Genomic DNA, 25,047 nt, shown 5'->3' with positions numbered 1-25,047 from the left:
GCTTAAACGTCTCGGACTTTACAGCAAAAATCCAGCGATGTGGAGCAGGGAGAGGTGTCCTGTCTCCAGGGTCGCTTTACCTGCCCGGACAGCTCGTGGGGTGGCTTTTCTCCCCACCCTGAGCTAACAGCCAGCCTCAGCCGCCACCTCCTCTTCCTCCTCCTCCTCCTTGAACCACAGCAGCGAGGTGAAACCTGGGTGCTGCAGGGCTCCTGCTCAAACCCCGGGGCTGCAGCCCTTCGTGGCCGGGCTCACGTCCTCCAAAGTGGAAAAAAAACCCTCAAGTTCTTGAGCAAAAAGGGGCTTCTCTGCCGTTTCCCATGGCCAAGCAGCCGCTGCTGCCCACCCCGGGGTACCGCAGCCCCCTGGGGCTTTCCCTGCCCGCCCGGGGTCGGCAGCGCCGCGGAGGCTTGTGGAAGATGCTATGTAAGGAATCCGTCTTAAAAAGCTATGTACACAATACAGCGAACAGTATTTACGGGGTAATAAATGTCCCAAGTGGGTGATGTTGGATGGCTGTTTGGGTTTGTGACAAACACCAGCAGGAAGTTTAAAAAAAAATTCTTAATAAAGCCTTTATATGGGAAAAAGAAAGGCGAAAAATCGAATTCCTCTGGAAGAGGGGAGCCGGTGGCCGCGGTGGCTTTCCCCGCACCCGACTTGCAGGGCGAGGGCCACATCCCCGGCCTGGCTCTCGGCCCCCGGACCAGCCATGGCAATCTTGGATCGCTGTGTCCGTACGGCGTTAAACACGGACCTGATTAAGTCTCAAAAGGGCGCGTGTCGTGTCTTTGTGGGTGCCACAACCTCCCTCGTTTTAAGAAGGAAGCGCAGCTCGCGGAGGCAGGAAATCATTAATTGCCTTCCACCGCTGCAAACTGCAATTGCTCCTTTTTTTTTTTTCCTTTCCCCCCACCCCACCCCCAGCAAAGAGATTTATTCTTGCTAAAAGTGATTCCTCGCTGTTTAAAATATAAGTTAGCGCCGAGCGAGGAGAGGGAGCGGGGATTTGCTGAGACCTGGAGGAGCCGGCGGCAGGAACTGGGGCAGGGAGAAAGTACAGACAGCTCTTAGCGCGTCCTTACAAAAACCAAAGGGCTGATGAGCTCGGGTTCATCTGGGGCTTCTGCGGGGCCGCATTGTGCCGCCGAGCCCTGGGGGGAGAAGAAGGGAGACAAGGGAACAGCTGGAGCTGCGCGGGGGGAGTTGGGGCGGCTGCCGCCCCCCCCGCCATTGCTCCTGCCACCGTCCCCTCCCGGCGCCCTGCTGGGGTGCGAAGCCCCGCGGGACACAGGGACGGTGGCACTGGGGACGCGTCGATGTCGGGATCTGGAGCTGGGGAAACTTTCATCGTTGCCGTTGCGATGCCTGCGAGGTGCCGGTGGGGTGCTGGGGAGAAAGTCCCGGTGTTGTCCCAAATCTGGGTTCTTTTAACCTTTTGATCTTTTGTGGATGAGCCGTGGCATTAACGTATCACCTTCTAATCACAAAGCCAGCACCCAGCTCTGCGCAGAAGTGAAGGAAATAAATCTCTCGCCTCTGTGTGTATATCGCCTTCTTGCCCACTGGGTTAAAAGAACCCAGATTTGGGACAACACCGCCCCCCCCGCCGCGGGGAGGGAAGGGCTGGAGCGGTGACCCCGGCGTGGGAGCCTCCGTGCGGGATTTGCGGCCAGGCTGGATGGAGGAAGACCCAGCTGTGCCATGGTCGTGCCAAGAGCCCTCACCTGAGCCAAAAGCCCTTCTGCTGCCTCGCCTCTGCCCCCCGTGCCCCGGCACAGCCCGTGGCCGTGGTGACTCCCCCTGGGCTGGCAGCAAGGTCAGGGGCAGGATAAACCTATTCCTGGAGCAGAGCCGCCGCGGGAGGGAGGCGGAGGGGGGATTGTCTCCTCTGAGCTTTAATTCCTGCCCTCGATGGCTTCGCGGGTCACCGGGTGCCCTCCCGGTGTGCGGCCGGTGCCGGGGGCAGCCAGGGGGCTTGGTGGCCGCGCCAGCCGTGGGGCTTGGGCTCGGCAAAGGGGTCTGGGAGCCTTCTGCGGCTGCTGGTCCGCGCGGGAGATATTGTTAGATGACAGATGCTGCTGTCAGCAAGAATCCAGAAAGAAAGAAAGGAAGAAAGAAAGAGCCTCCGCCGAGAAAGCCGGGGGGAAGCCGCCTCCTCCGCTGTGTCCCGACCAAACCGGGTTCTCCTGCAGCGCCAGACTGGGGAGGGCTTGGGGACAAACGGACGGGGTGGAAGCCAGGAGCTGTAATTAGCCCAGAGTCTTTGCAGCCACCAACTGCTGCCAGTGCACCATTTTAATTAGGAAAACAAGGGGAGGGGGAAGAAAAAAAGGGAAGAAAAGAAAAAGAAAGATCCCAAGAGAGGCTTTTCTTTTCTTCTCTCTTTTGCTGGAGTTTTTGCTGTTCCTGCCGAGAGCGGGAGCAGCTGGAGGGCACCGGCTAATCCTGCCTCGCAGGTCTGGGCCTGCGGCTTAGGGCAGGAATCTCTGGTATTCGGGAGCACAGGGACAACGGGGCTGGAAGCTGCTAAATGGCTCCGGGGGCCTCTTGCTCTGTGGGCTGTTCCCCGGGGCGTGGGGGGCGTTTTGCGTCGCTTCCCCCCCTCCTCGCTGCGAGGCGATGCGTGCGTGCGGCTCTGCCCGTCGCCCTCCTGCCTGGCCGCGTACCTGGGGCGAATTGCACAAGGATGGTGGCAAACGTGGCCAAACCCCTGCCCGGAGCTGCCGGGGACAGCTCAGCTTTGGGCGGCTGCTAAGCGTGTCCCACTTCTGCCGATGCTCTCCAAATCCCAGCCCCGGCCCGGCGCTCCGATGTGGCAAATCCCAGCGCGGTGGTTTTGCCAGGGAGAAGGTCACACGTGGGCTGGGGGCACCATCGAGTGGCATCCCCAAAGGCCACCGCTGCTGGGGTTCTAACCGCGGCAGGCAGGGATGCTCCTGGGCTGTGCATCCCCACGGTGAGGACATGGCCCCATGGGGCTACCAGAGCCCCGAAACTGTTGCCCACAGTGGTAAAACCGGCTGAGATGCCATCACAGGGCAGCCCTGCCACCGGGAAAGCCAGACGGGTCGGGAACATCCAGCCCCACAAGTCCCCAGCCATGGGAAAGCGCCGGGGCCGTGGGGTGCTGGAGCCGGTGACTCAGCTCCGGCTGCTCCGGGACCGGCTCCGCGTCCCTGGGGCTCCAGCCCTGTTTTCCGCAGGAGAAACCGGCTCCAGTTTTCCTGCTGGGGTGCAGCAGGGAGGATTACCCCCCCCGCCTCCTATTTTTGAGCCCCCAGGAGCATCACGACAGATTTTCGGAGCCGCTGGTGGGATGCGGGTGTAATCCCCCCCACCCATGGGTGCCCGGCTCCCCCCCAGTGCCCCCTGCAGGGCCGCTCCCATCTCGCCCCGCTCCCGCCGGCACAGATAACAGCGTGGGCCGGGATCAACGGTCTCGGGGCACAGCGGAGCCGTCACTACACATTAACCAGCTGCCCCGATGGAGCAACGCTTCCTCCCGGCCAAGATCAACAGTCCCCAAAGCAAACTGGGAGCAGGGCCAGGCGGGGCCGGCGCAGCCCCCAGCCTCCCGACGAGCCCCCCGCTCCTGCGGGGCCAACCGGGGGGGATTCACCCGCCCTGTGCCGTGTTTGCCTTTGGGTCCGCAAGACGGAGCAAGGCCTCACCCTGCAGCGGTGGGTGGGTGCTGAGCATCCCCCGCGCATCCCTGGGACTCCCGGAGCTGGGATTTCAAGGGAAGGGGGTTTGGGATGCGTGTGGTTTGCTTTAGGGCATCGGCGCCCAGAGCTGCTGCATCCGGTGTCCCATGGGACCCTCGGAGGGGACCCTCGTGTGGGACCCCTGACCCCCCCTCCACCGCCAGCCCCGAGTCCTGCTGCAGTTTGAAATGCCCAAAGCATCAGGCACCGACGTCTGCTGCGCCCGGAGCCGCGCGGAGCTGCTGGGGGGCTGCGCAGGTCCCTGGGGATGCTGGGGGGGCTCAGCAGACCTGCGGGGGGGATCCGACACCCCCAGCACCACCCGGGCAGGCTGGGGGGGGCTCCGCAGATCTGGGGGAATGGGGGGGGTCCGACACCCCCAACACCCCTTGGGAGGCTGCGGGGCTCCACAGACCCGGGGGGGGTCTGACACCCCCAGCAGCCTGGGAGAGGCTGGGGGGCTTGGCAGGTCGAGGGGGGGCCCAGAACGCCCAGCACCCCATGGCAGGCTGGGGGGCTCCATAGGTCTGGGGGGGTCTGACACCCCCAGCACCCCGGGGCAGGCTGGGGGGGCTCCGCAGGCCGGGGGAAGTCCGACACCCCCATCAATCCCTGGGGGGGCTCCACAAACCCGGGGGGGGTTCCGACACCCCCGACACCCCCAGCACCCCCTGCGTGGGGCGGTGCGGGGGGTCCCTGTCGCACGTGGCCCGGGGGGGGAGTGGGGGTGGCCCCCACACCCCGTTTCTCGGTGCACCGTGGCCGCCGCTGCGAGAGCCCCCCCCCCCCCGCCCAGCACTGGGCGCCGGGGTCCCCCGGCCGCGCGCTCGGGGCGGGGCCTCCCCCCCTCCTCCCCGCAGTCGATGGAATTTTCCACTCGCTGCCGCGGCGCGGGCTCCCGCCGGCCCCGCCCCCTCCGCGCGCCGCCGCCTCGGCCCCGCCCACCTCCCGGCGGGCCGCGCGGCGGGAAGATGGCGGCCGCCATGAAGGCGGGCCTGGGCCGGCTGGGCCTGAGGGTGTGCTGGCAGGTGGGGACCGGCGGGAGGGACTGGGGGGACGGGCTGAGGGGCCGTGAGGGGCTGAGGGGCCGTGAGGGGGCCGAGGAGCCACGGGATAAGGGATGTGGGGAGTCAGGGATGAGGGAATATGGGCAGGCCGCGGGACAGGGAGGACGACAAGTGGTGGCCTTAGGTGTATTCACAGCTGCTCTGTGTTTGGGAGGCGGGAAGGGAAATAAGGCAAGATGTTGACGTTGTTTCTTGGACGTTGGATTAACTCAACGGCTTTGTTATTTCTCTTCCTTAGACTGCGGAGTCCATACTCCGGCCTGCTGGAGGGGCTCCGGCCTGTCTTGTTGTCCCAGTGAGAACGAAGAAGAAATATTCTGTCCCCGAATGGGCCAGAGAACTGTCCCCTGAAGAGAGGGAGAAGAGACTCAAGTCTTTAGGCACAATATTTCCTGATGACCGTATAGAACGGACCTTCTACTTGGCCTGCACAGGTGGTGGAAAGCCTGCTTTGGTCTCGTTTCAAGGGCAAAACTAATGCAAAGTATCAGCGTGGAGCAATTAGCCTAAGCGGTGTGACCATGGTGACAGGGTGTCCATCTGGAGTAGGCTGAATGACCCACTCTGCCTCCGGATGAGGGATAGCAGCTGCCCTCTTTACCTCAGAAGCGTGTCAAGCTGTTGGCCCCTTCGTCCTAGTGACAAAGAATAGTAAGGGAGGTCACGTTCCCTGCTGCTGAATGTGTCTTCTCCTCCTGTCCGGGCTGCATGGAAAAGGAGAGCAGAGAGCAGGGGCCTGTCACTGCTGACAAGCTGTGTTAAACTAGCAGTTCTCTGCATGCTTGTATTTCATCTTGCATTTTCAGGGAGGAATCCTGCTTCTCCAGCCCCTGGCAGACAGCGTGCTGCCTCTTTGTTTCCTTTGTTTTGCTGGTTTTGAGCCTCCTCCTGACGTTTCTCCTCTCTCCCGCAGCTGATATTATAGACCCGTACATCCCTCCTGAGGGCGATGCCCGCTTGACTTCCCTGTCCAAAGATGGGCTGAAGCAAAAGATGGAGAAGCTGAAGCAGACTGCCACCTCCCAGCTAGCGTACGTACTTCCTTTTTAATTAGTCTGTGGTGCAGGAGTTTTGCTTGGTTCTGTCTTGCAGTGGCGAGATGGCACGTTTTGTTTTCTACCCACTTCATCTGTTGTTGCTGTTGCACCATTTAAGCAGGAGTCCCTGGTGTGAGAACGAGCACAAGGCACCCATCCTGGTGTGAATGGATGCAGCGCGCACTCATTTTCTTGAGGATTCTTTGGGTTTGCAGCACTATGTCTGTTTTATGAGCACCTAGAGGTTATGTGGGGAGTCTCCAGTTCTCAGTTGCTCCCTGGTAAAAGCTGGGCTTGAACTGGATAAGATCGCTGTCATCACCTGAAACAAGTGAGGCGCTTCCAAGTCGTTCTTTACTTACTGTAGAGCTTTTCTTGTCTTTTCAGTCTGCGGAAGGTGAAAGATCATGACCCGGATTTCAGCACTAAAACGTTCCCAGAAAAGGCGCAGGAGATATTTATCGAAGCTCACAATTGCCTGGCAAAGTAAGACCCTTCTCTGACTGATGTAGTTGTGTAGGACCTGCTTCTCTTTGCTTATATACTCTGGTTTTCTTCCTTGTCTTTCTAATCCTTGTACCTCCTTTGCAACAAGTACTTTATCTTTTTCTGCTCCCATCTCTGTGAGGAGTAGAGCCTTGGAGATCTAGTTAGCACTCGCTGGCTTTTGATAATGAAAAGCAGGTTGCAGAAAACTCATCTTGACCTGACCTGCAGAGGAGATGAGCTGTTGCACCACTAGTGTTATCAGCGGATGAGTGGGTGGTTGGTGCTGTTCAGAATCACGCTGCAGGGAATTGTCTGGATATGAAATGATACTCCACTGGTTTGCTCCACTTTCCAATAATAGAACAGATTTCAAAACTGCATCATTCTTGGTTACAATTCCAAACACCAATAAAACATTTAGGTCATAACTGGCTTCCAAAGGATGTTGTGTTTCCCTGAAGTCTTGTCAACCAGCTTGCATTCATGTTCTGATTTTGTGCTGAGATCACAGCTGAGAACTTAGCTTTTTCTGTTTTGCCAGTAGATCGTGTGTCCTCTGGGGAAGCGGGAATTTGTGAGTAAGCCTCTTCACAATATGTGTATTTGAGTAACTGGGCGTGTTTCACTTGCAGTTTCAACAAGCAGAAACTTCACTCCCTGGTGACAGAGCGCTGCTACCCGGTAAGTGTTTGTCTGGATGTAGCACGTCCTTGATCTTTTCTATGGTCTCTAAGGCTCTCAAAGCCTGATTGTCGGTCTCCTTTTTTCTGGATGCAGTAAAGACAGACCGGAAGGGGGGAAAGTACAAGTCTAAGTAATAGCTAATGCATAAATGCTTCATTATATGTAGCAGTTTGCTTATCATTCAATTCACATCCTAATTAAGTTAGTGCTTTTTTTTTTCTTTACAGGAAATGGTGCGTGGGAACAGGTACAGGACCATCCGGTGGAGTTTTGTGGAGTCGCTGGAGCCTCCAAGAGTGGTTCACGTTCGATGTGACAGCATTGTGAACCGAGGCAACCTGTATGGCCAGGTGACGGTGCGGATGCACACGCGACAGGTACCATCCCCCTGTGCCCTTTGTGTTTCCCAACTGACTCCAACTTGCTGTCAGCCCAACAGACGTTTCTTGGCTCTTTTTACAGACTCTGGCAATCTATGACCGCTTTGGGCGGCTGATGTATGGAGGAGAGGAGGTGCCCAAGGACGTTTTGGAGTATGTCGTATTTGAGAGGTACTTGGTCAACCCATATGGCACGTGGAGGATGCACGGCAAGATCGTTCCGGAATGGGCTCCGCCGAAGGAGCCCATTGTTAAGGTAATGCCACCAGGAGAAGGCACCAGCACAGCCTGTGTCTGTGAAACATGAAGTGTATAGGGTGTTTGAGGTATCCGTCTGGAAAATTATATATATACAGGCTTGGATTAGGGTAACCTGGAAGCTGTAATAGGAGGCTGAGGGCATTTGACATGAATGGGGTAATTTAGGGGGTTACTGGTTTCTGTACATAGCCTGGCAAAGTGATGCAGGTGCTGTGTCTTCCTGTGGTACTAAAAACAGGTCCTAGAGAGGAAGGAGGTGAGAACCATAGTGTAGTACAAGTCATGTCAACCCACCCCCCCCTCTGTGTCCTCCCCCATACTGCTGCCATCTGGTCATCTTCCTGCGCGAGGTCATTGCGTTGCCGGAACCCCCTGCTCACCCTTTTTCATGCTCTGTAACACGAAGAATTCCTGTTAGAGCAGTTCAGAGCTGCTCTGCGTCGTGCTGATTTTGTTCCTTGCTTTTTCAGACTGTGATGATTCCTGGCCCAACCTTGGATCCCTCACAAGAGTACGAAGAAATGAAGTAGGAAATTCCAGTGCCTGTGCAGAGACAGCAGTGCAAACGACCCTGGAGGGAAGAGGTGGAGAATGTCTGTGGAAGTAGTGGGTTGGGTATGGCTGTGCCCTTCCAGTGAGCGATCAACAAACAAAGCGGCTTCAGAAATGGACTCCAGTCACTAAGAAGTTGTCTTTAAAGGAGCGAGAGGGGCCTGGGAGGGGGATTCAGATGAGCTCTGAGAAGAGCTTTACACTTTCCAAGTAGACTTAGTGTGCTGCAGGTTAACCCCCTCTGTGTTTCCGTGAAGACAAGGAGTCTGTTCTCTTCAGGATGGCTCTCCAGGCTGCCCTCTGTCCTGAACTTGCATCGTGAGAGCCCTGGGCAGCAGAAGTCTGTCCAGACATGGGATATTTGGCACTTACATGGGAAGTGTTGTAGACCTGGTCTTTCATTAAAATTTGCAGCAGTAGGTGTTGGCACTTTCTTTTTCTGTCCTCTTTCCCTCTCTGTCCTGATTCCCAGGCTTCTTTTTTTTTTTTTTTTAAACAGAAAACAGAGAAGAGCAGCGAGCACACTTTAATTTAAATTCTCTGGGTGGGTGCTGTGCTTGGACTCCTGCTGAATGGGTGCTTGTTAGTGGCCAAACCTTCCCAAAGGGGCCGCAGCACAGCACTGATAATTTAACAAAATTTGTTAACTCCCAAGGTCGGCGTTTGTGTCAGCCAGTGCCTTCTTGAAAGGCTGCGTTTCCCACAGCTGGTGGGTTTTGGCGCATTTGTTACGGACACGTGAATTCAGCGACGGGGTGTTGTTAGTGAGTGGCTGGCACCATCCTGTGGACGGGAGGACATTCGCATCAGGTCCCCTGGTTCTGCAGGCTGTGTGGGTCGGGGAAACGCCTACCCAGAGGTTAGTTACCTTTTTCTGTGGCTGCGACTAAGCCAGCGCACTCTGCTAATCTATTCTTACTCTGTTTTGCTCAGGTAGGTTCCATTTACTCCTAGTCACAGAGCAAAATATTCAGTAGTCATCAAACAACGAAGCTTTTTAAACCTCGTCTTGCTTTTTAACTCGGCCAGTTTTCAGACTTTGTGAGAGTTGAAGTGCGTTTTTGTTTTTTTTTCTTCCTTGAAAGAGATTTTTGCAGAGATCTGTATGCAGAGAAAGAGTTACGGCTCCTTACGCTTGCAGAGTTGTTCCGTGTTTCTCGTGGATGATGTTCTTTTGAAAGGGCAGACTATCATCTTTACGTGCTCTTAGGAGAGGAGCCAGCGATGGAATCCCTCTCATCTTTTTGGAAATCAGAGGGGTGTCACAATCTGTCTGCCTTTCCTGAAAGAACCTACTATATTGAGCCTTCTGCCTACGCTTCATTCACGAGCTGGAGAGACTCAGTGCTCCGGCATACGCGAGTTGGGCTAGGAGCTAAAATACATGAGCGTGAGCTGCCTGGTTTGTGCCTGCTGGGACTCCGGCAGATTACAAGCGGGTATGGAGGCGACTCCTCAACCAAGACCTAAGACAAGGTTCTTCAGCTTGGGCCCTGAATGGAAAGAGCGTGTTTTCTGGTGGAGTGGCTGGTTTTTCTGGGAAAATGGCCTTGCCCTCCAGTCTAGCAGCGTGTGGCTCCCCCTCTCCTTTGCCAATATTCAAACCTCCAACTAAACCCTTGCTGTTCTGGGTTTCCTGTACAGCCTCGCTGCTTTCTGTTGGACCTCTTCCTGGAGCACACGTAGTGTCTTGCCCACGCCCCATAAATCAGCCGCTAAGCCTGCACTTTGTAGATAATACTCTTTATTTTCCGTATGTACACTTACTTACACGATTGGATGATGGTCTGACGTTCAGCGCTGAAGACCACAGGCAGCACACTACAGCAACGCCACTTTCTAAGGAGGGTGGAAGTCAACGACAGAGGGACGGCAGGACGAGCCCTGAGCCCCAGCCTTGCGCGGAGATGAGGGGCAGAACCGAAACCTTCGCTTCTGCTATCTCTGTTTTTATTCGCTTCCATCTACGTGGGGCAGAGGGACAAACCTGGGGAGATGAGAGGATTTGCTGTTTCCCAGCTGCTGCCTTCCTGACCATGAGGCTTCTCTCCGTGCGCCTGGTCGTGTCCCGTCCCTTGTGCCTTTGTGAGTGGGAGGGCTGGAGTAATGGCAAAGCCAGGAGCTCTGTCTGGTGCTCTGGAGGTCGTAGATCCATGGTCTCAGCATCTCCTCTGTCATACAGGAGTGTTTGCATCTCTGCCCCAAAGGAGTGGGTCTTGTGAATGCAGGGAGAAGTCGAAAGGTGGGATGACAGAAGGCATCCGGCGCTTCTACAGACGGGCTGTAAAAGCAAAGGCTTGCTAGTGCCGGTGGAAATGCTGATGGAAAAATCTCTCCTGTGGTGGGAAGGTGAGCCCTGGGTGGTGGGAAGGTGAGCCCTGGGTGGTGGGAAGGTGAGCCCTGGGTGTGTTTGGTGAATGTACATGTGTGCACACAGGGTAGGAGGGAAGAAGAAGCTGGTAACGACAAAGTGCTTGAAAAGTCAGTGGCATTGTTCATTAAGACAAACCCCTTTACAGCTGAGTTGCTGCAAGAACGAGAAGTGTGGCAGCGCCGTGAAGTGAGCCAGGGAGGAGGTCAGCAGCAGGAATACCCACCTCGGCCTCCAGGGATGCGGAGGTTTCGGAAGCAGAGCAGTGGAGTGGCCTGAAGGTCGCTTTATCCCACCCGGGTGGAGCGATGGCACAGAGGTGGTGATGGGCATTGCCAGAGCGCGGTGCTGAAGCGCTGGGCTGGCGTCGCTGGGCCAAAACGGAGCAGAAAGATTCGCTTGGCGTGCGGGGAAGTCCTGCGGCTCGGTGACTTCTGAGGACGTTTAAAAATAAATCACTTTGTGTCAAGGAAGCAAAATGTGGGGCTGGCTGGGAAGAGGCTTCAGAACCTGCCTGGTCCGAGCGGTGCCTACAGGAACCCCCCGGCTTAAACTGGTGGCGGCGGCGGCAGCGCTGGGGGCGATCAGCTGGGCTGCAGGGGCTCTGGAAAGCTGTTTTCCTCCCAGTTGCGTCGTCGCTGTTTTGACTCTCCTCTTGTTTCAGCATCCAGCTTGCTGAGGCTGCGGATTTCGGGGTGCCGGGCAAGCCGTGCCTCGCTGTGCGAGAGGCACAACCCTCCCGGTGTGGCGGGAGGACGTTCCGCTGCTGGAGAGGTTGCGGGTGAGCGTCTCTAGCTAGCGAGCTGTAGCTTTGTGTCTGCCGTGGCGGTGGCAGCGAGCAAGGCTGGCGCCACGGGTGTTTGAACGCGTTTGGGTGCCCCACTTGGACCAAGGGGACCCTGCGCTGGGCCAGGTACCTGCGGGTAAGCGGCGGGTGACGTTGGCAGGCTACCGCCTGGCTTAAGGGCTTCGATGAAGGCAGGATGTGCTAACTGTCCCCTCGACGCACCGGTCCCCAAGCCTGGCTGGTTGATGGCCACCACTGGAGCCCGCTGGGAGCGTGACTGTGCCCTTGGCTTTGGTGGATGCTTCTGTCCCCAGGTGGGCAGCAGCCTTCAGCTCAAGACTTTCTGTTGGTGACAGCCGTGTCTGCGCCCGGCTGGCAGCCAGACGGATGGAGGGAGCTACTCCTCGTCCCAGGGGCAGACGGTCGGGTTTGGTTTCACTCGGGTTTGCAGCCCGGTCTCTGTCCTGGGGGCTCGCCCCGGCTCTGCCCTGCCTGCGGAGGGTCGGGGGGGAGGTCCATGCTCTCCACCTCCCACGGACACACCTCGGAGGTCTTCCTCGTGTCGGTGCTGGTCTCGCCGGATGCAGATGGAGCCTCTTCTGCTTCCCAGGGACAAACCTCGGCTATGCTACTGCCCAGGCTGGGGCTGCTGTCGCCTGCGGGAGCCAAGCTCGCTCCCCGCTCTGCCCTGGGTGCGCGGGGGGGCTGGATGCCAGGCAGGATGCGGCACAGGGGCTTGTGCTCAGCTGTGCCGATGGATCTGCCCTTGAATTGTTTCAGCAGGGCTGTTGGAGACACGGCGCTGGCTCCTGCCGCTGGCTGTGACGTTCCCGTCACTGGTGGGGATGCTCTGTCAGCTCCCTGTGGGTGCGTGCCTGGTTTGAAGGTTTCCTTCTCCGAGTGAGCGGGCTCTGCTGCTTCCCAGGGGCAAATATCAGATTTCTTGCTCTCTGTGCTCTCGGATTTCTTGGATGGCTCTTTCCCCATTGCGGTTTTCAGGGTGGGCTCCTCCGTGCCCAGACCCTCCCAGGGGCAGATTTCTGCTTTATCGGTGGATTCCAGCTCCTGACTCTCCCAAGGACAGACCTCCGCCTTCAGGCTCTCCGGGCTCTGGGATTTCTTTGAAGGTGATTTGGGCAGCGCTGGGCTCCTGGCGCGGGGCTTCTCTGATGGCTCCTCCGTGCCCAGGCTCTCCCAAGGACAGACCTCAGCCTTCGTTCTCCCCGTGTTCTCCGATTTCTTTGTGGTGCCTTTCAGTGGCTCTGGACTCTTTGCTCTGTACCCCATGGAGGTGCCCTCCGTGTCTGTGCTCTCCCAGGGGCAGACGGACTCACGGTCTCCCCTTGATTTCTCCTTATCTCCAGATGTGCTCTCTCCAATCTCTTTGTGGGCAACTTGACTTTTAGAAGGGCCTTTGCTCACCGCGAATGGACCATCTTTGTCCTGTCTTGATTTCTCTTTACCGGGTGGTGGAGCAGCCGCCTCCCAGGGGCAGATTTCTGCTTTATCGGTGGATTCCAGCTCCTGACTCTCCCAGGGACAGACCTCAGCCTTCGTTCTCTCCATGCTCTCCGACTTCTTAGTGGTGCCTTTCAGCAGTTCCGCGCTCTTTTTGCCGTACCCCGTGGAGGTGCCCTCCATGTCTGTGCTCTCCCAGGGGCAGACGGACTCACGGTCTCCCCTTGATTTCGCCTTATCTCCAGATGTGCTCTCTCCAACCTCTTTGTGGGCAACTTGACTTTTAGAAGGGCCTTTGCTCACCGCGAATGGACTGTCTTTGTCCTGCCTTGATTTCTTTTTACCTGGTGGTGGAGCAGCCGCCTCCCAGGGGCAGATTTCTGCTTTATCAGTGGATTCCAGCTCCTGACTCTCCCAAGGACAGACCTCCGCCTTCAGGCTCTCCACACTCTGGGATTTCTTTGAGGGCGATTTGGGCAGCGCTGGGCTCCTGGCGTGGGGCTTCTCTGGTGGCTGCTCCATGCCCAGGCTCTCCCAAGGACAGATGGCCTCTCGCCCGCTGCTGCCCTGCTCCAGGCATCTCACCGGGCTGGCTAACGCTGCCTGGCGCGTGATGCGCTTCTCCCCCTTCGAAGCCCCCGCTGGACCCTGCTTTGCCTTTGGTTGGTGGGCGGGAGGTGCCGCTGCCTCCCAGGGGCAGATTTCTGCTTTATCGGTGGATTCCAGCTCCTGACTCTCCCAGGGACAGACCTCAGCCTTCGTTCTCTCCATGCTCTCCGACTTCTTAGTGGTGCCTTTCAGCAGTTCCGCGCTCTTTTTGCCGTACCCCGTGGAGGTGCCCTCCGTGTCTGTGCTCTCCCAGGGGCAGACAGACTCACGGTCTCCCCTTGATTTCTCCTTATCTCCAGATGTGCTCTCTCCAATCTCATTGTGGGCAACTTGACTTTTAGAAGGGCCTTTGCTCACTGCGAATGGACTGTCTTTGTCCTGTCTTGATTTCTCTTTACCTGGTGGTGGAGCAGCCGCCTCCCAGGGGCAGATTTCTGCTTTATCGGTGGATTCCAGCTCCTGACTCTCCCAGGGACAGACCTCCGCCTTCAGGCTCTCCACACTCTGGGATTTCTTTGAGGGCGATTTGGGCAGCGCTGGGCTCCTGGCGTGGGGCTTCTCTGGTGGCTGCTCCATGCCCAGGCTCTCCCAAGGACAGATGGCCTCTCGCCCGCTGCTGCCCTGCTCCAGGCATCTCACCGGGCTGGCTAACGCTGCCTGGCGCGTGATGCGCTTCTCCCCCTTCGAAGCCCCCGCTGGACCCTGCTTTGCCTTTGGTTGGTGGGCGGGAGGTGCCGCTGCCTCCCAGGGGCAGATTTCTGCTTTATCGGTGGATTCCAGCTCCTGACTCTCCCAGGGACAGACCTCAGCCTTCGTTCTCTCCATGCTCTCCGACTTCTTAGTGGTGCCTTTCAGCAGTTCCGCGCTCTTTTTGCCGTACCCCGTGGAGGTGCCCTCCGTGTCTGTGCTCTCCCAGGGGCAGACAGACTCACGGTCTCCCCTTGATTTCTCCTTATCTCCAGATGTGCTCTCTCCAATCTCTTTGTGGGCAACTTGACTTTTAGAAGGGCCTTTGCTCACTGCGAATGGACTGTCTTTGTCCTGTCTTGATTTCTCTTTACCTGGTGGTGGAGCAGCCGCCTCCCAGGGGCAGATTTCTGCTTTATCGGTGGATTCCAGCTCCTGACTCTCCCAGGGACAGACCTCCGCCTTCAGGCTCTCCACACTCTGGGATTTCTTTGAGGGCGATTTGGGCAGCGCTGGGCTCCTGGCGTGGGGCTTCTCTGGTGGCTGCTCCATGCCCAGGCTCTCCCAAGGACAGATGGCCTCTCGCCCGCTGCTGCCCTGCTCCAGGCATCTCACCGGGCTGGCTAACGCTGCCTGGCGCGTGATGCGCTTCTCCCCCTTCGAAGCCCCCGCTGGACCCTGCTTTGCCTTTGGTTGGTGGGCGGGAGGTGCCGCTGCCTCCCAGGGGCAGATTTCTGCTTTATCAGTGGATTCCAGCTCCTGACTCTCCCAGGGACAGACCTCCGCCTTTGTGCTCCCCATGCTCTCTGACTTCTTAGTGGTGCCTTTCAGCGGCTCTGGGCTCCTCGTGCCGTACCCCGTGGAGGTGCCCTCCGTGTCTGTGCTCTCCCAGGGGCAGATGGACTCACGGTCTCCCCTTGATTTCGCCTTATCTCCAGATGTGCTCTCTCCAATCTCTTTGTGGGCAACTTGACTTTTAGAAGGGCCTTTGCTCACCGCGAATGGACTGTCTTTGTCCTGCCTTGATTTCTCTTTACCTGGTGGTGGAGCAGCCGCCTCCCAGGGGCAGATTTCTGCTTTATTGGTGGATTCCAGCTCCTGACTCTCCCAGGGACAGACCTCCGCCTTCAGGCTCTCCACACTCTGGGATTTCTTTGAGGGCGATTTGGGCAGAGCCGGGCTCCTGGCGTGGGGCTTCTTTGGTGGCTGCTCCGTGCCCAGGCTCTCCCAGGGACAGACCTCCTCCTTGACGCTCTCTGTGCTCTGGGATTTCTTGAACTCTGCTTTTGAACAGTCCAGGCTTTTCCTAACGAACTTTGCCAAGATCCTGCTGTCCCTGTGCTCAGGTCGACGGCCACCCGCCTCTGCCAGCTTTGCTTTGATGTCTTCAAGTTCTCCCAGTCCTGGTTTGTTTTCCCCTTTGGAAGTCCCACGCGTGTCCTGTCTTGGTCTCTCCTTTCCCGATGGAGCTGCAGGCTCTTCCCAAGGGCAGATTTCTGTTTTAGGAAGCGGCTCATCCTCCTCTTCCCACGGACAGACGTTGGCCTTTTTGCTATTGCTAGTTCCTGCTTGCTTGGGCGACGTTTTGGGCAGAGCTGGGTGTTTTGCTAGGAGCCCGATGCCGGGCTGCTCTGCACCTTCCCCGGGGCTGGGGGATCCTCGCTGGTCGCTCCCCGTGTCTGCAGCCGGGGCCGCGTCTCTGGTGCCCCTCGGGGCTGCTCTCTGTGGGGGAATCCCATTTTTCACTTGGGAAACTTCACCATTGGCTAATTTTCCTGCATCGGACAAGGCTGTTCCCCTTTCCCAAGGGCAAACGTCCGCACCGCTGTCGGCTCCAGCCACTTCCCAGGGACAAACTGAAGCCCGTGGGCTCGTTGGGCTCCTCGAGGCCACTTCTGGCAGCTCGGAGCTTCTGGGAGCGGGTTTTGGTGGGGGTCCCTCGCTGCCGGTGCTGCCCCAGGGCCGGCCGGGCGCTTGCGGGCCGCTCCCGCTCTCCGGCGCTCTCAGCAAACCCAGGGATTTTGGTCTGATGCTCCTGACCCACTTGCCCAGCCGCCTCCTCTCCCCTTCCTCCCCCTCTCGCTCCGGCGCAGCCCCCTCCGCGTCCCAGGGGCAGATCTCTGCTCTGACGCTCCTTCCCCCTTCCCCGCTCTCCCACGGACAAACCTCGGCCGTCCTGCCCTCCGCACTGCCCGCTCTCTCCGAAGCCGCTTTGGGCAGCTCTGGGGTTTTTGCTGGTGGTTTCTCCGTGCCCGGCTCTTCGCCAGGGTGGCCACCATCCCCCTCGCTGCCGCCCTTCCCCGGCGCTCTGCCTGGCCCCCAGCGCTCGCTCCCACTCTCCTCCCAGGGACAAACTTCTATCTTAACCCTGGAATCTGCCCGAGTTTCCCCAGGACAGACCTCTGCCCCCGTGCTCCTGGCTTTCCCCGCCGCAGCCGGGACCACCTCTGCGCTCTGGCTCTTTGCAGGGACCCTCTGGGTGTCCCTGCTCCTCGAGGGCGCGGGCCGGCTGCCCCCCTTCCCCAGCACCTTGGCGGGGCTCTCCCTGCCCGGAGGGACCCCCCCGTCCTCCTGGGGGGCGACCGCCTCCTGGCGCAATAAGGCTGCTTTTCCTGCTGGGACACGCGGGGCTCCCTGGGGACAAACCTCAGCCCCCGGCCTCTCGGCAGCCGCTCTCTGCACGCCGGCGGTGGACGGGCGGGGGCTGCCTGCGATGGGTTTTGGACTTGGCTGCTGCACCTCCGCGTGGTCCTGGGGTCGGTTGGGTCTGCTGCCCACCTCGAGTCCTGCAGCCAGCCCCGCCGCCCCTTCCGTCGGTGCCATCAGCCTCACGATGGCCGCAGGAGCATCCTTCCCTGGCTCTGCCACAGGACACTCGTCCCCTCGCTGGGGACGTATCTGTGCTGTCCCGCTGCTGGCCACCGCTGGGGTTTCATGGGGATGTTCAGCTCCTTCTTGGTGGCCAACACTGGGTGGGATCTCACGCACCCCAGACCCGCCACCAGCGTCCACGTCCCCCTGGGGAGCACTGGGCTCCTCTCCCAGTGTCTCAGAGTTGCCTGTCCCCGGGGCTGGGCTGTCCCACTGTCCTTCTGCCTCTTCCCTGCCGTCCCCCCAGCCCACGGCTCCCCAGGCAGTGCCGGAGTTGTTGTTGTGCTGGCAGGGGACCGTCCCCCCCTGCCATGGGCGGGCGGTGGGCTCGCTGCCCGGTCTCTGCCTGCTCCATTCAGGGCTTTTGGCGGCGGGGTCTCGGCCGATGGCCCCGAGGGACACGGCTGACGTCTCTGCCAGGCTGGGCCTCTCCCTCCTGCTGCCCCCCCTCTTCCTGAGGCTCCCCTCGCTCTCTCGCTTCCCCTTCAGGGTGCTTTTCCCCTTGGAGCGGTTGAAAGCTTTGATGGCGAGTCCCAGGCCCCGGAGGGAGGTCTTCTGGGGGGGCGGCTTGAGGCTGGCGGGGGTGGCTGCTGTGTCACCAGGGGTCCCCGACTTTGCTGCTTCGGTGGCTTTCTGCTTCTGGCTCAGGATCTCGTCCTGGATCAACTCCCAGGGACAGACCTGCGCCGGGATGGAGGCAGCAGTCAGCAGCCTGCCCTTCCCCGCCGGGGGGAACACGCGCCCCGGCTCTGCCTCGGCTGTCCCCTCCTGTGTCCCCTCCTGTGTCCCCTCTGGCTCTGCTGCCCGTGCCGGGGGGTCCGCAGGAGGCTGCGCTGGCTCCAGGCTGTCCCCGGCCGGGGTGGCACGCCGCACCAGGCTCTGGTACCGGATGGGGGGCGGTGGCGGGGTCCTCCTCACTGCCACCCGCACCCGCCCCGGGGGGTGGGAGCTGTCGACACTGATGCTCTTGATGGGGGCATAGGTGACGCGTTTCTGCACCTTGCCATCGCCTGGGGGGGACACGTCCTCCTGGGGCCACCCCTCGGCGGGGCGGGAGCCGGCTGGCGGGGTGGCATCAGCCGCACCGGGGCTTTGGGGCTCCCCGGCTCCTCTGGAGGGCTCCGAGGATGGGGCCGGGGGGTGCCGCTTGGCGTGACACTTCTCCCGTGCAGCTCGGCTGGCGGCGAGCAGGGCCTCCTCCCGAGACCCGGCCACCACACTGAGCGACTTCAGCAAGGGGGCTGCGCGGGGCGGGGGGGGCTGCCCGTGCCCCCCCAGGTTGTGGGCACTGGCCGACTTGCACACGAGCGGGGCGGCGTCGAGGGACTCGCTGTCGGAGTGCTCCGAGGCCGTGGTGGCCATCGTCTTCCTCCCCGGTGAGGGGGACCCGGGGGCGGGCGAGCCTCCCGGGGGCTCCCGCGCGGGACCCTCGGTGCTGCGGGACCTGCGCAGGGCTGCGGCGCGGCGCCGGGAACCCTCATCCCGCGTCCGCAGGCTGGCGCCGCCGGCGTCGGGGAGCAGCTTGGCCGAGGAGCTGCGGCGTGCCGGGGTGCCCGCCCGCTCCCCGCTGCTGCGGCGTGTCACCGCCTCGGGCAGCTCGGTGACACGGCGCACGATGGAGCGGCCCAGGCTGCGGCGGGAGCTGCGTTTCTTGGGGAGGTGGGGGTTGTTGGCTGCCATCCTCCGCGTCTTGTGCACCTCCAGCTGCCGGTAAAGCTTCTTCAGCTCCTCCTGCGCGCCGCGGGCGGGGGGACGCGGCAGAGAGAGGGGAGAGAGGAGAGCACGGACGATGGGGCCGCGGGTGGGAAGACCCCGCAAAGCCCCCAGTCCCCACGTCCCCAGTCCCCCGCGCTGCCCGTCCCTCTGACCCAGGGGACGCAGCAGGTTTCCCCGCCGGTGGCGGCTCCCCCCGCACCCCCTTCTCCCCCCACCCCGCCCCCGACTCTGCTTTGCATCAGGAGAAAGATCGCAAAAGGCACCTCTTACTCTGCGCGGGGCTGCATAGCTAGCGTCAAAAGAAGGTCCTGAGTGTGCCACCCACCCGAATGTCATCGGGGTCGAGACTGTGCTCGCTCCAGGCGGACGCGATGCTGCTGTTCAGGCAGGAGCCCGAGCGCCGCATGTCCAGCTCGTCCTCGTAGACCTCGGCCGCGATCTCCTCCCGCAGCGGCGAGCCGGCGTGCAGGAACTGGGGGTGGCGAGGGGCGAGCTTGCCGAGGGGTCCCCGAAACGCCGGGGAAGCCCAGCCCCCGTCTCCCCGCAGCCCCGGGCCGAGCGTTACCTTGGGGATGAAGAGCAGCGCCAGGGTCATGGTGATGGTGCCGTGGGTGTGAGCGAAGAAGAGCAGCAGGGTCCAGTCGGGGTGCAGCGAGGGGACCATGATGAACCTGGAAGGGGCGAGGAGGGCAGCGCAGGGTCCCGCCAAGGCGCCCGCGGCCCCCTCACCACCTCCAGTCCCCGCACCCTCCACCCTGCCCGGGAACATACGTGGGACTGGGGAATTGCCGCCGGTTCCTCCGCATCGCCGGCGACAGGGATCTCGGTTCCCAGCCCCCGTGTCCTACCTGATGACGTGGAAGGCGGCCGAGATCATGAGCTCGTTGTGGAGCGCGATGCCCATGTAGCGGGGCTCATGGAAGGCGGAGGGCACGGCGCGCGTGGCGTAGCACAGGAAGCTGCCCCACAGCAGGAACAGCATTTCGGCTGCGGGAGGGAGACGGGGAGCGATGCTGAGCCCCCCCACCCATCACCCTGCTGCTCTCAGCATCATTTCCCGGGCGGCACCGATGGGTGCCGAGCTGCGGGGTGGGTGCTGCCGCCCACCGGCACCTCCCTGCGCTGGGCCGCATCCAGCCCAACGCGTTCAGCCCAGCTGCCGTTGCCATGTGCCATGGCCGGAGCCGGTTCCAGTGCGGAGCATCCTCTGGCACAGCTCGCCCAAAGGCCACCGGGACTCACCGCCTGCGCCGGGGGATTTACCCAGCGCCGTGGCAAGTCCTGGGGATGCTCAGAGAGAGAGGGCAGGAGGCAGCTCGGGTGCCCCAGCCCTGCCTGCAGGCTCCAGGCAGATTAAATGGACAAGGAAATTCAAACCCCACGTGCCACATTTACGAGATGGGGTCCTGGGGCTGGGGGGACCCCCTGGCACACCCCGGGGGCTGGTCTCACCGATCACCATCATGTAGTCCCAGCGGTCGTGGCCGCAGATGTAGAAGTGGAGCCCGCGGGCGGTCTGGGTGCGGATCACCAGCGGGATGTTCTTCTCGACGTTCTCCAGCATCCCGACGGTCCAGGCCGCCAGGAACCACAGCACCAGGAGCAGGATCAGCCCCAGCATCTTCAGCACCTGCCCGCTCGAGACGTACGGCACCCGCTGGGCCGTGCGGGACAGGAACACCTTCAGCACCCTGCGAGGCGCGGAGGGGTGAGCCCCCAGCCCGTCCCCGCCACGGGGGGTCCCAGGCAGCCAGCCCCCCCCGCCCCGGCTACCTGTACAGCTTGAGGGTGATGGTGCCGTAGACGATGGCGAAGCCCAGCATGCGGACCCAGCGCAGGACGATGCAGCGGAAGATGCTCGGCTTGAAGTAGAGGATGAAGACCTGGGGCGGGGGGAGAGAGGGGTCGGGGGGTGCATGGGGCCGGATCCCGCCTGCCGGGGGGGGGGGGCAGCGAACGCCGGAGACTCGGATGCCACCCGCCCTCGGGCCAGCCCCGCTGCCACCCTTCCCCCTTGGCTCTGCAGCCCCCGCCACAGCTCTGGCGGGAGGGAGAAGGGATTTGGGCAGGGATTAATTCCCATCGCCAGTGGGAGAAAAGGGATTTGGTTTCCCGAGAAGGTTTATACCGCAGCCGCCGGGGGCCGCGCCGGCAAAATTCACAATTAGGCGGAGTTGTGCCCGTGCCCTGCTCGGGGCCAGCTCGGTGCTCTCGCTGGGGGGGCAGCCGGCCAGGCTGCAAACGCTCTTCAACCCCAGGCCGGAGGTTTTTGGCCCCGGGGAGGGCTGGATACTCACGGGGAAGTAGAGGAGAAGGGACCCGAAGAGGATGGTCTCCAGCAGGACGACTCCCGACACCCGGATCCTCTGCGGGGACAGAGGCGTGAGGGCGCAGCCGGGAGCCGCGGCCGTGGGGGGGGGGGGGGGCTGGAACAGGGGCAGGGAGACCCCCCCCGAGCCTGTGGGGTGTAGGGGAGGAGGGGAGCAGGGCAGGGGGGGAGGCGCGGGGACGCCTTGCCTTGCTCTGTCGGAAGTGGTAGGAGACCAGCATGCTGAGGAAGACGGCCAGCATGCAGCAGGCCTGGCAGGAGAGGACGGCCGCCCGCAGCGCCCGGTCCTCCTGGATGACGCAGGGCGCGTCGTCCTCGCAGGTGGCGCATCCCCGGCGGCAGGGCTGGCATCCCAGCCGGGACCCGCCGTCCGCCCCCGCCGCGTTCCCCGCCGCGCCTGGGGACAGAGCGACGGCCCGGTGAGGCCACCACGTCCCGGGCTTGGTGGCACTTTCCCTGCCAGGGCATGTGCTCCGGCTTCCCAAAGCCCCCCCAGCCCCGCGCCCCAGCGCTGTAGCCACGTGCCACTGGGTGAAACGGGGCACCCCGGGGCTGGGCATGGCACCTACCTGCCCGGGCACCGCTGGCCACTCCGCCGGCCCCGTAAAAGCCCGGCTTACACCGGCACAGGTACCTCCCGAGGACAAAGCCGCGGCTCTCCTGGGGGACACACTGAAGGAGACAGGCTGAGACACACGGAGGGGCTCCTCCTGCACCCCAAATCCTTCCCCTCACCCCGCATCCCCCCCGGCACCGGGGGCTCCGGCAGCCCCCGGGTACCCAGCCCCACACCATCCTCCCCCACGCCCGGGAGGAATCAGTGGTTAAACATTTAAGAATTAAAAGCCAAAGCTTGGCCCCCAAATCCCCCCCTAAAACCTAAATGGACACATAATGCAGCAGAGCGCGCTAAGCCCGCCCGGCCGTGACGGCAGCCGGGGCACCGCTCCCTAATCCCCCGCGGCCCCATCCCGCCCATGGCCGTTTTTCTGGGTATTGTTGTTTCCTGGAGAGATGCCCGGCGGCAGAGCCCGTCCCTCCGGAGGGCATCGCCCGCGGGTTGCTGGCAGGGAAGAGAAGCTGGTGACACCTTTCCCACTTGGGGACGGCTTTTTGCCTTCGGGCAGGGACCCCGACCTGCACTGGGCTGGGGGGCTGCGGGGTTTGCCCTCCTCGGGGACGCTGCGGGTTGTGTCGAGCCCCGAAACACGCTCGGGCATCACCGGCTCGCTCGGGTGGGCACCGCCGGAGGGGATCGGGGGCTGCTGCTCGGGGTCATTCGCCCAGCGGCTGCCAGCCCCCGGAGCCCGGTTGTCCCCGCGGTGCCCGGGCAGGGACCGGCCAGGTCACACGCTGCTGCTGGCAGCAGGGAAGGGAGATTTGCACAATAAACCCCGCGCCGAGAGCAGCTGAACGAAGCAGATGGATCGGCCGGGAGAGGATAAAACTCAGCCCGGAGGGAGGGACAGGCGGCAGGGACAGCCCGGCTGGGGGGACGGGGACGGTTCGGCGCGGGGGACCCCCCAGCCCTGCGCAGGGTGCGTGGTGCCAGGGGCCGGTACCTGGGTGCTGTTGAGGTCGCAGCGGTGCGTGTCCGCGAACCAGCCCGGCCCGCTGGCGCACTGGTCGATGGCCACATCCCGCAGCTCGATGTCCACCCGCACGACGCCCCTGCGCAGAGGGACAGGGTTGGCCCCAGGGGTCGCGCAGGGTGTCCCCATGCCCACCCTGTGCCCCCCACCCAACGTGGCCGTGCCCCACCGCTGCCGCGGGGACAGGCAGCCACAGGGGTGCCGGCGTATGGACGAGTGGGACAACACGAGGTGTCAGCAATGTCCCCAGACCCCAGCCAGGGATGTCCCCCCTCGGACCCGTGTCTGGGAGAGGCTGGAGCTGGGGCAGGGACGGGGACAGGGACAGGGACGGGGGCAGCAGCTCCTGGGGGTGAATTCTGCCTCTCAAGAGGGGCTTTAATGCAACCGAATGGGAACGAGGAGCTGCTGGGGTGGCCCCTGCATGTCGCCCCTCGCCCTGGGGGACAGACCCTCCTCCCTGGGTGCTCCGAGGGGGACAGGGTGTCCCCTTTGGAAACGGGGCCATGTTCCCTCTCTGGGATTAAAGTCCCCTGCCCCCTTCCCTCCCCAGTGCTTCCCACTGTGGCTCCTTGCTCAGGGGGTGCCAGGGGACCTGGTAGTAGGGACCCACCAGCCTGGGGACACCCCCCAGCTCCCAGGAGGGGCCCCAGCCCGGCTCACCCACCCCCAGCATGGCCATGGCGGGGGGGGCCTGGGGGTGGCAGCCCGGGGTGGCAGCCCGGGGATGACCGAGGGGGCACTGGGAGCAGCTCCGCGTCTGTGGACGTGCAAATACCCACGCACACGCACGCCCAGGCATACACACGGGGGGGACACACGCACACCTGCACCACCGGCTGATGCCTCCAGCCGCACCCCCCAGCAGGCACATGGGGCACCCAGCAGCCCCCTTTACACCACTCCCAGCACCCTTTACACCCCCCAGCCCCTCCGGGTACCACTCACTTGAACTCGGGGCTGAGGTCTGGCTTGAGCCCGTAGAAGGCGGAGGAGAGCGTGACCGCCCAGGCGGGCAGGAACCTGCCGTCCCGGCACTCCAGGAACGGTGGGGACCACCGCACGTGGCCCGGCTCCCCCACATAGCTGTCCCCCCGCTGCCACTTGGGGGTCTCCATGCTGCGCAGGTCATTGCTGAGCAGGCGCTTGCGGAGGAGGGGGGTCCGCTGGGACTTGAGGGCGTTGAACCAGTCGTTGTCCCAGCTGAGGTTGCCGAGGCTGGGGGCGGCGGCAGAGACGTCCTGCAGCAGGATCTCGCCATCCCCCTTGGTGGCCTGCAGCATCAGCCGGGGCTTGGCGGCCAGCGGGTGAGCGTCGAGGGCCAGCACCGCCCGCCGCACCCACGGGTGCCCCTCCACCAGGCTGCGGACCAGCGCCTGGTACCACTCCACGTCCTCGGCCACGCTGGCCTCGCGGATGTCGTTGGTCTGGAAGAGCATGTTGAGGAAGTTGGCGGCGTGGGCCAGCGCCTCGGGGGCGGCACGCAGGGCGGCATGCAGCGCCGGGGGGGGGCTGGGGCCAGCTGCCCCCGCCGCGACACCCCGGCTGCAGTTGACCCGGGCCAGTCGTTGCGCATCGCCCGTCTGCAGGAAAGCCAGCGCCGCCACCGAGCCCTCGGGGTCCCCTGACGCTCCCGGCTCCGGGCTGGGTGACCATGAGGATGGCGGGGACGGGGACCATCCTGCTGGCCGGGGGGTTCTCTCCGGTGAGCGCTGGCCCCCCACGAGGATGGTGCCGTGGACCAGTGCCGTGAAAAAGCACCAGAGCAGTGGCCACCACCACGGCCCCATGGCTGGGGCTCAGCGGAGCCCCCCGGCCCCCTGCGGCCCCGCTGGCCAGCCCGGGGGCGGCATGGTGGGCACGATGCCCGAGCCGGCCGGGAGCCTGCTCTGCTCTGTGGGGCCGGACTCAGGCTCTGCCGCCTGTTTTCCTCCCTCGGCGATGCTGGAGCAGACGTCACCGGCTCCAAAACGTGTTCATCTGCTGGCGCTGCCCGCCCGGAGCCCCCCCCGCCCGCCCCCGCGCTCCCGCTCAGGCAGGCGACGCTGCCGGGGAGCCCCCCGCCCTGAGCCCCGTGGGGACCCCCGCACCCCGGCCCCCTCGGGCTGCCCATGATGCAAGCGCATCCTGATGGGAAGCCATGGCAACGGGGCCGGGAATTTTCCTCCCGGCATCCCCCTCCCCGCGGCCCCCTCGGCAGCCGCGGGGGGGGGGAGAAAGAAGGTCGCCTGCTGGTTCCCCGTATGGTCCGGGGCTTCAATCCCACAGTGCCCATCCCCCCCCGGCCACGGGGGGGGGGGAAATGGGGGGGGATGGCCCACATGCGGGATGTCCCTGTGGGGCTGAGGGTGGCGAGTGCGGTATGGGGGTGGCACAAGCACCGTCCCCATGGCAGGGCCTGATCCCCCCCCGCCTCCCCAAGCTGGGGGACGATGTCCTGGGTCCCACGC

General features: G+C 62.4%; 2 protein-coding genes across 2 annotated transcripts; one reads left to right on the top strand and one right to left on the bottom strand.

Annotated features, from left to right (window-relative positions):
• The first annotated feature begins 4,633 nt into the window (after nt 1-4,633).
• MRPL45 (mitochondrial ribosomal protein L45) lies at nt 4,634-8,596 on the top strand. Its single transcript, XM_054224699.1, has 8 exons — nt 4,634-4,735; nt 5,013-5,208; nt 5,688-5,805; nt 6,199-6,297; nt 6,933-6,981; nt 7,212-7,361; nt 7,447-7,620; nt 8,096-8,596. The coding sequence occupies exons 1-8, from the start codon at nt 4,679-4,681 to the stop codon at nt 8,153-8,155; spliced, it is 903 nt and encodes a 300-aa protein (XP_054080674.1). The 5' UTR covers nt 4,634-4,678; the 3' UTR covers nt 8,156-8,596.
• Nucleotides 8,597-11,770: 3,174 nt separating this feature from the next.
• Nucleotides 11,771-24,387, bottom strand: GPR179 (G protein-coupled receptor 179). The gene is made up of 15 exons (XM_054224810.1): nt 23,546-24,387; nt 22,568-22,676; nt 21,587-21,677; nt 21,194-21,402; nt 20,974-21,042; nt 20,450-20,559; nt 20,129-20,367; nt 19,525-19,663; nt 19,242-19,347; nt 19,002-19,148; nt 16,184-18,691; nt 15,467-15,751; nt 15,146-15,298; nt 13,820-14,899; nt 11,771-13,528 (listed from the first exon to the last, which is right to left on the bottom strand). The coding sequence occupies exons 1-15, from the start codon at nt 24,385-24,387 to the stop codon at nt 11,771-11,773; spliced, it is 7,845 nt and encodes a 2,614-aa protein (XP_054080785.1).
• Between the last annotated feature and the right edge of the window lie 660 nt (nt 24,388-25,047).

This window comes from Rissa tridactyla, chromosome 19 (assembly GCF_028500815.1).
Source record: "Rissa tridactyla isolate bRisTri1 chromosome 19, bRisTri1.patW.cur.20221130, whole genome shotgun sequence".
NCBI classification, from domain to species: Eukaryota; Metazoa; Chordata; class Aves; order Charadriiformes; family Laridae; genus Rissa; species Rissa tridactyla.
This window is presented reverse-complemented; position numbering and strand designations above follow the sequence as displayed.

Bases quoted from the DNA above. Each gene is read 5' to 3' on its own strand.
- MRPL45 (XM_054224699.1), top strand. From the start codon at position 4,679: ATGGCGGCCGCCATGAAGGCGGGCCTGGGCCGGCTGGGCCTGAGGGTG. The intron at 5,806-6,198 runs GTACGTACTTCC...TTGTCTTTTCAG, and splicing joins ACTGCCACCTCCCAGCTAGC to TCTGCGGAAGGTGAAAGATC. The intron at 7,621-8,095 runs GTAATGCCACCA...TTGCTTTTTCAG, and splicing joins CGAAGGAGCCCATTGTTAAG to ACTGTGATGATTCCTGGCCC.
- GPR179 (XM_054224810.1), bottom strand. From the start codon at position 24,387: ATGGGGCCGTGGTGGTGGCCACTGCTCTGGTGCTTTTTCACGGCACTG. The intron at 21,043-21,193 runs GCAAGGCGTCCC...CTGTCCCCGCAG, and splicing joins ACCACTTCCGACAGAGCAAG to AGGATCCGGGTGTCGGGAGT. The intron at 19,149-19,241 runs GTAACGCTCGGC...CGCCACCCCCAG, and splicing joins CGCTGCTCTTCATCCCCAAG to TTCCTGCACGCCGGCTCGCC.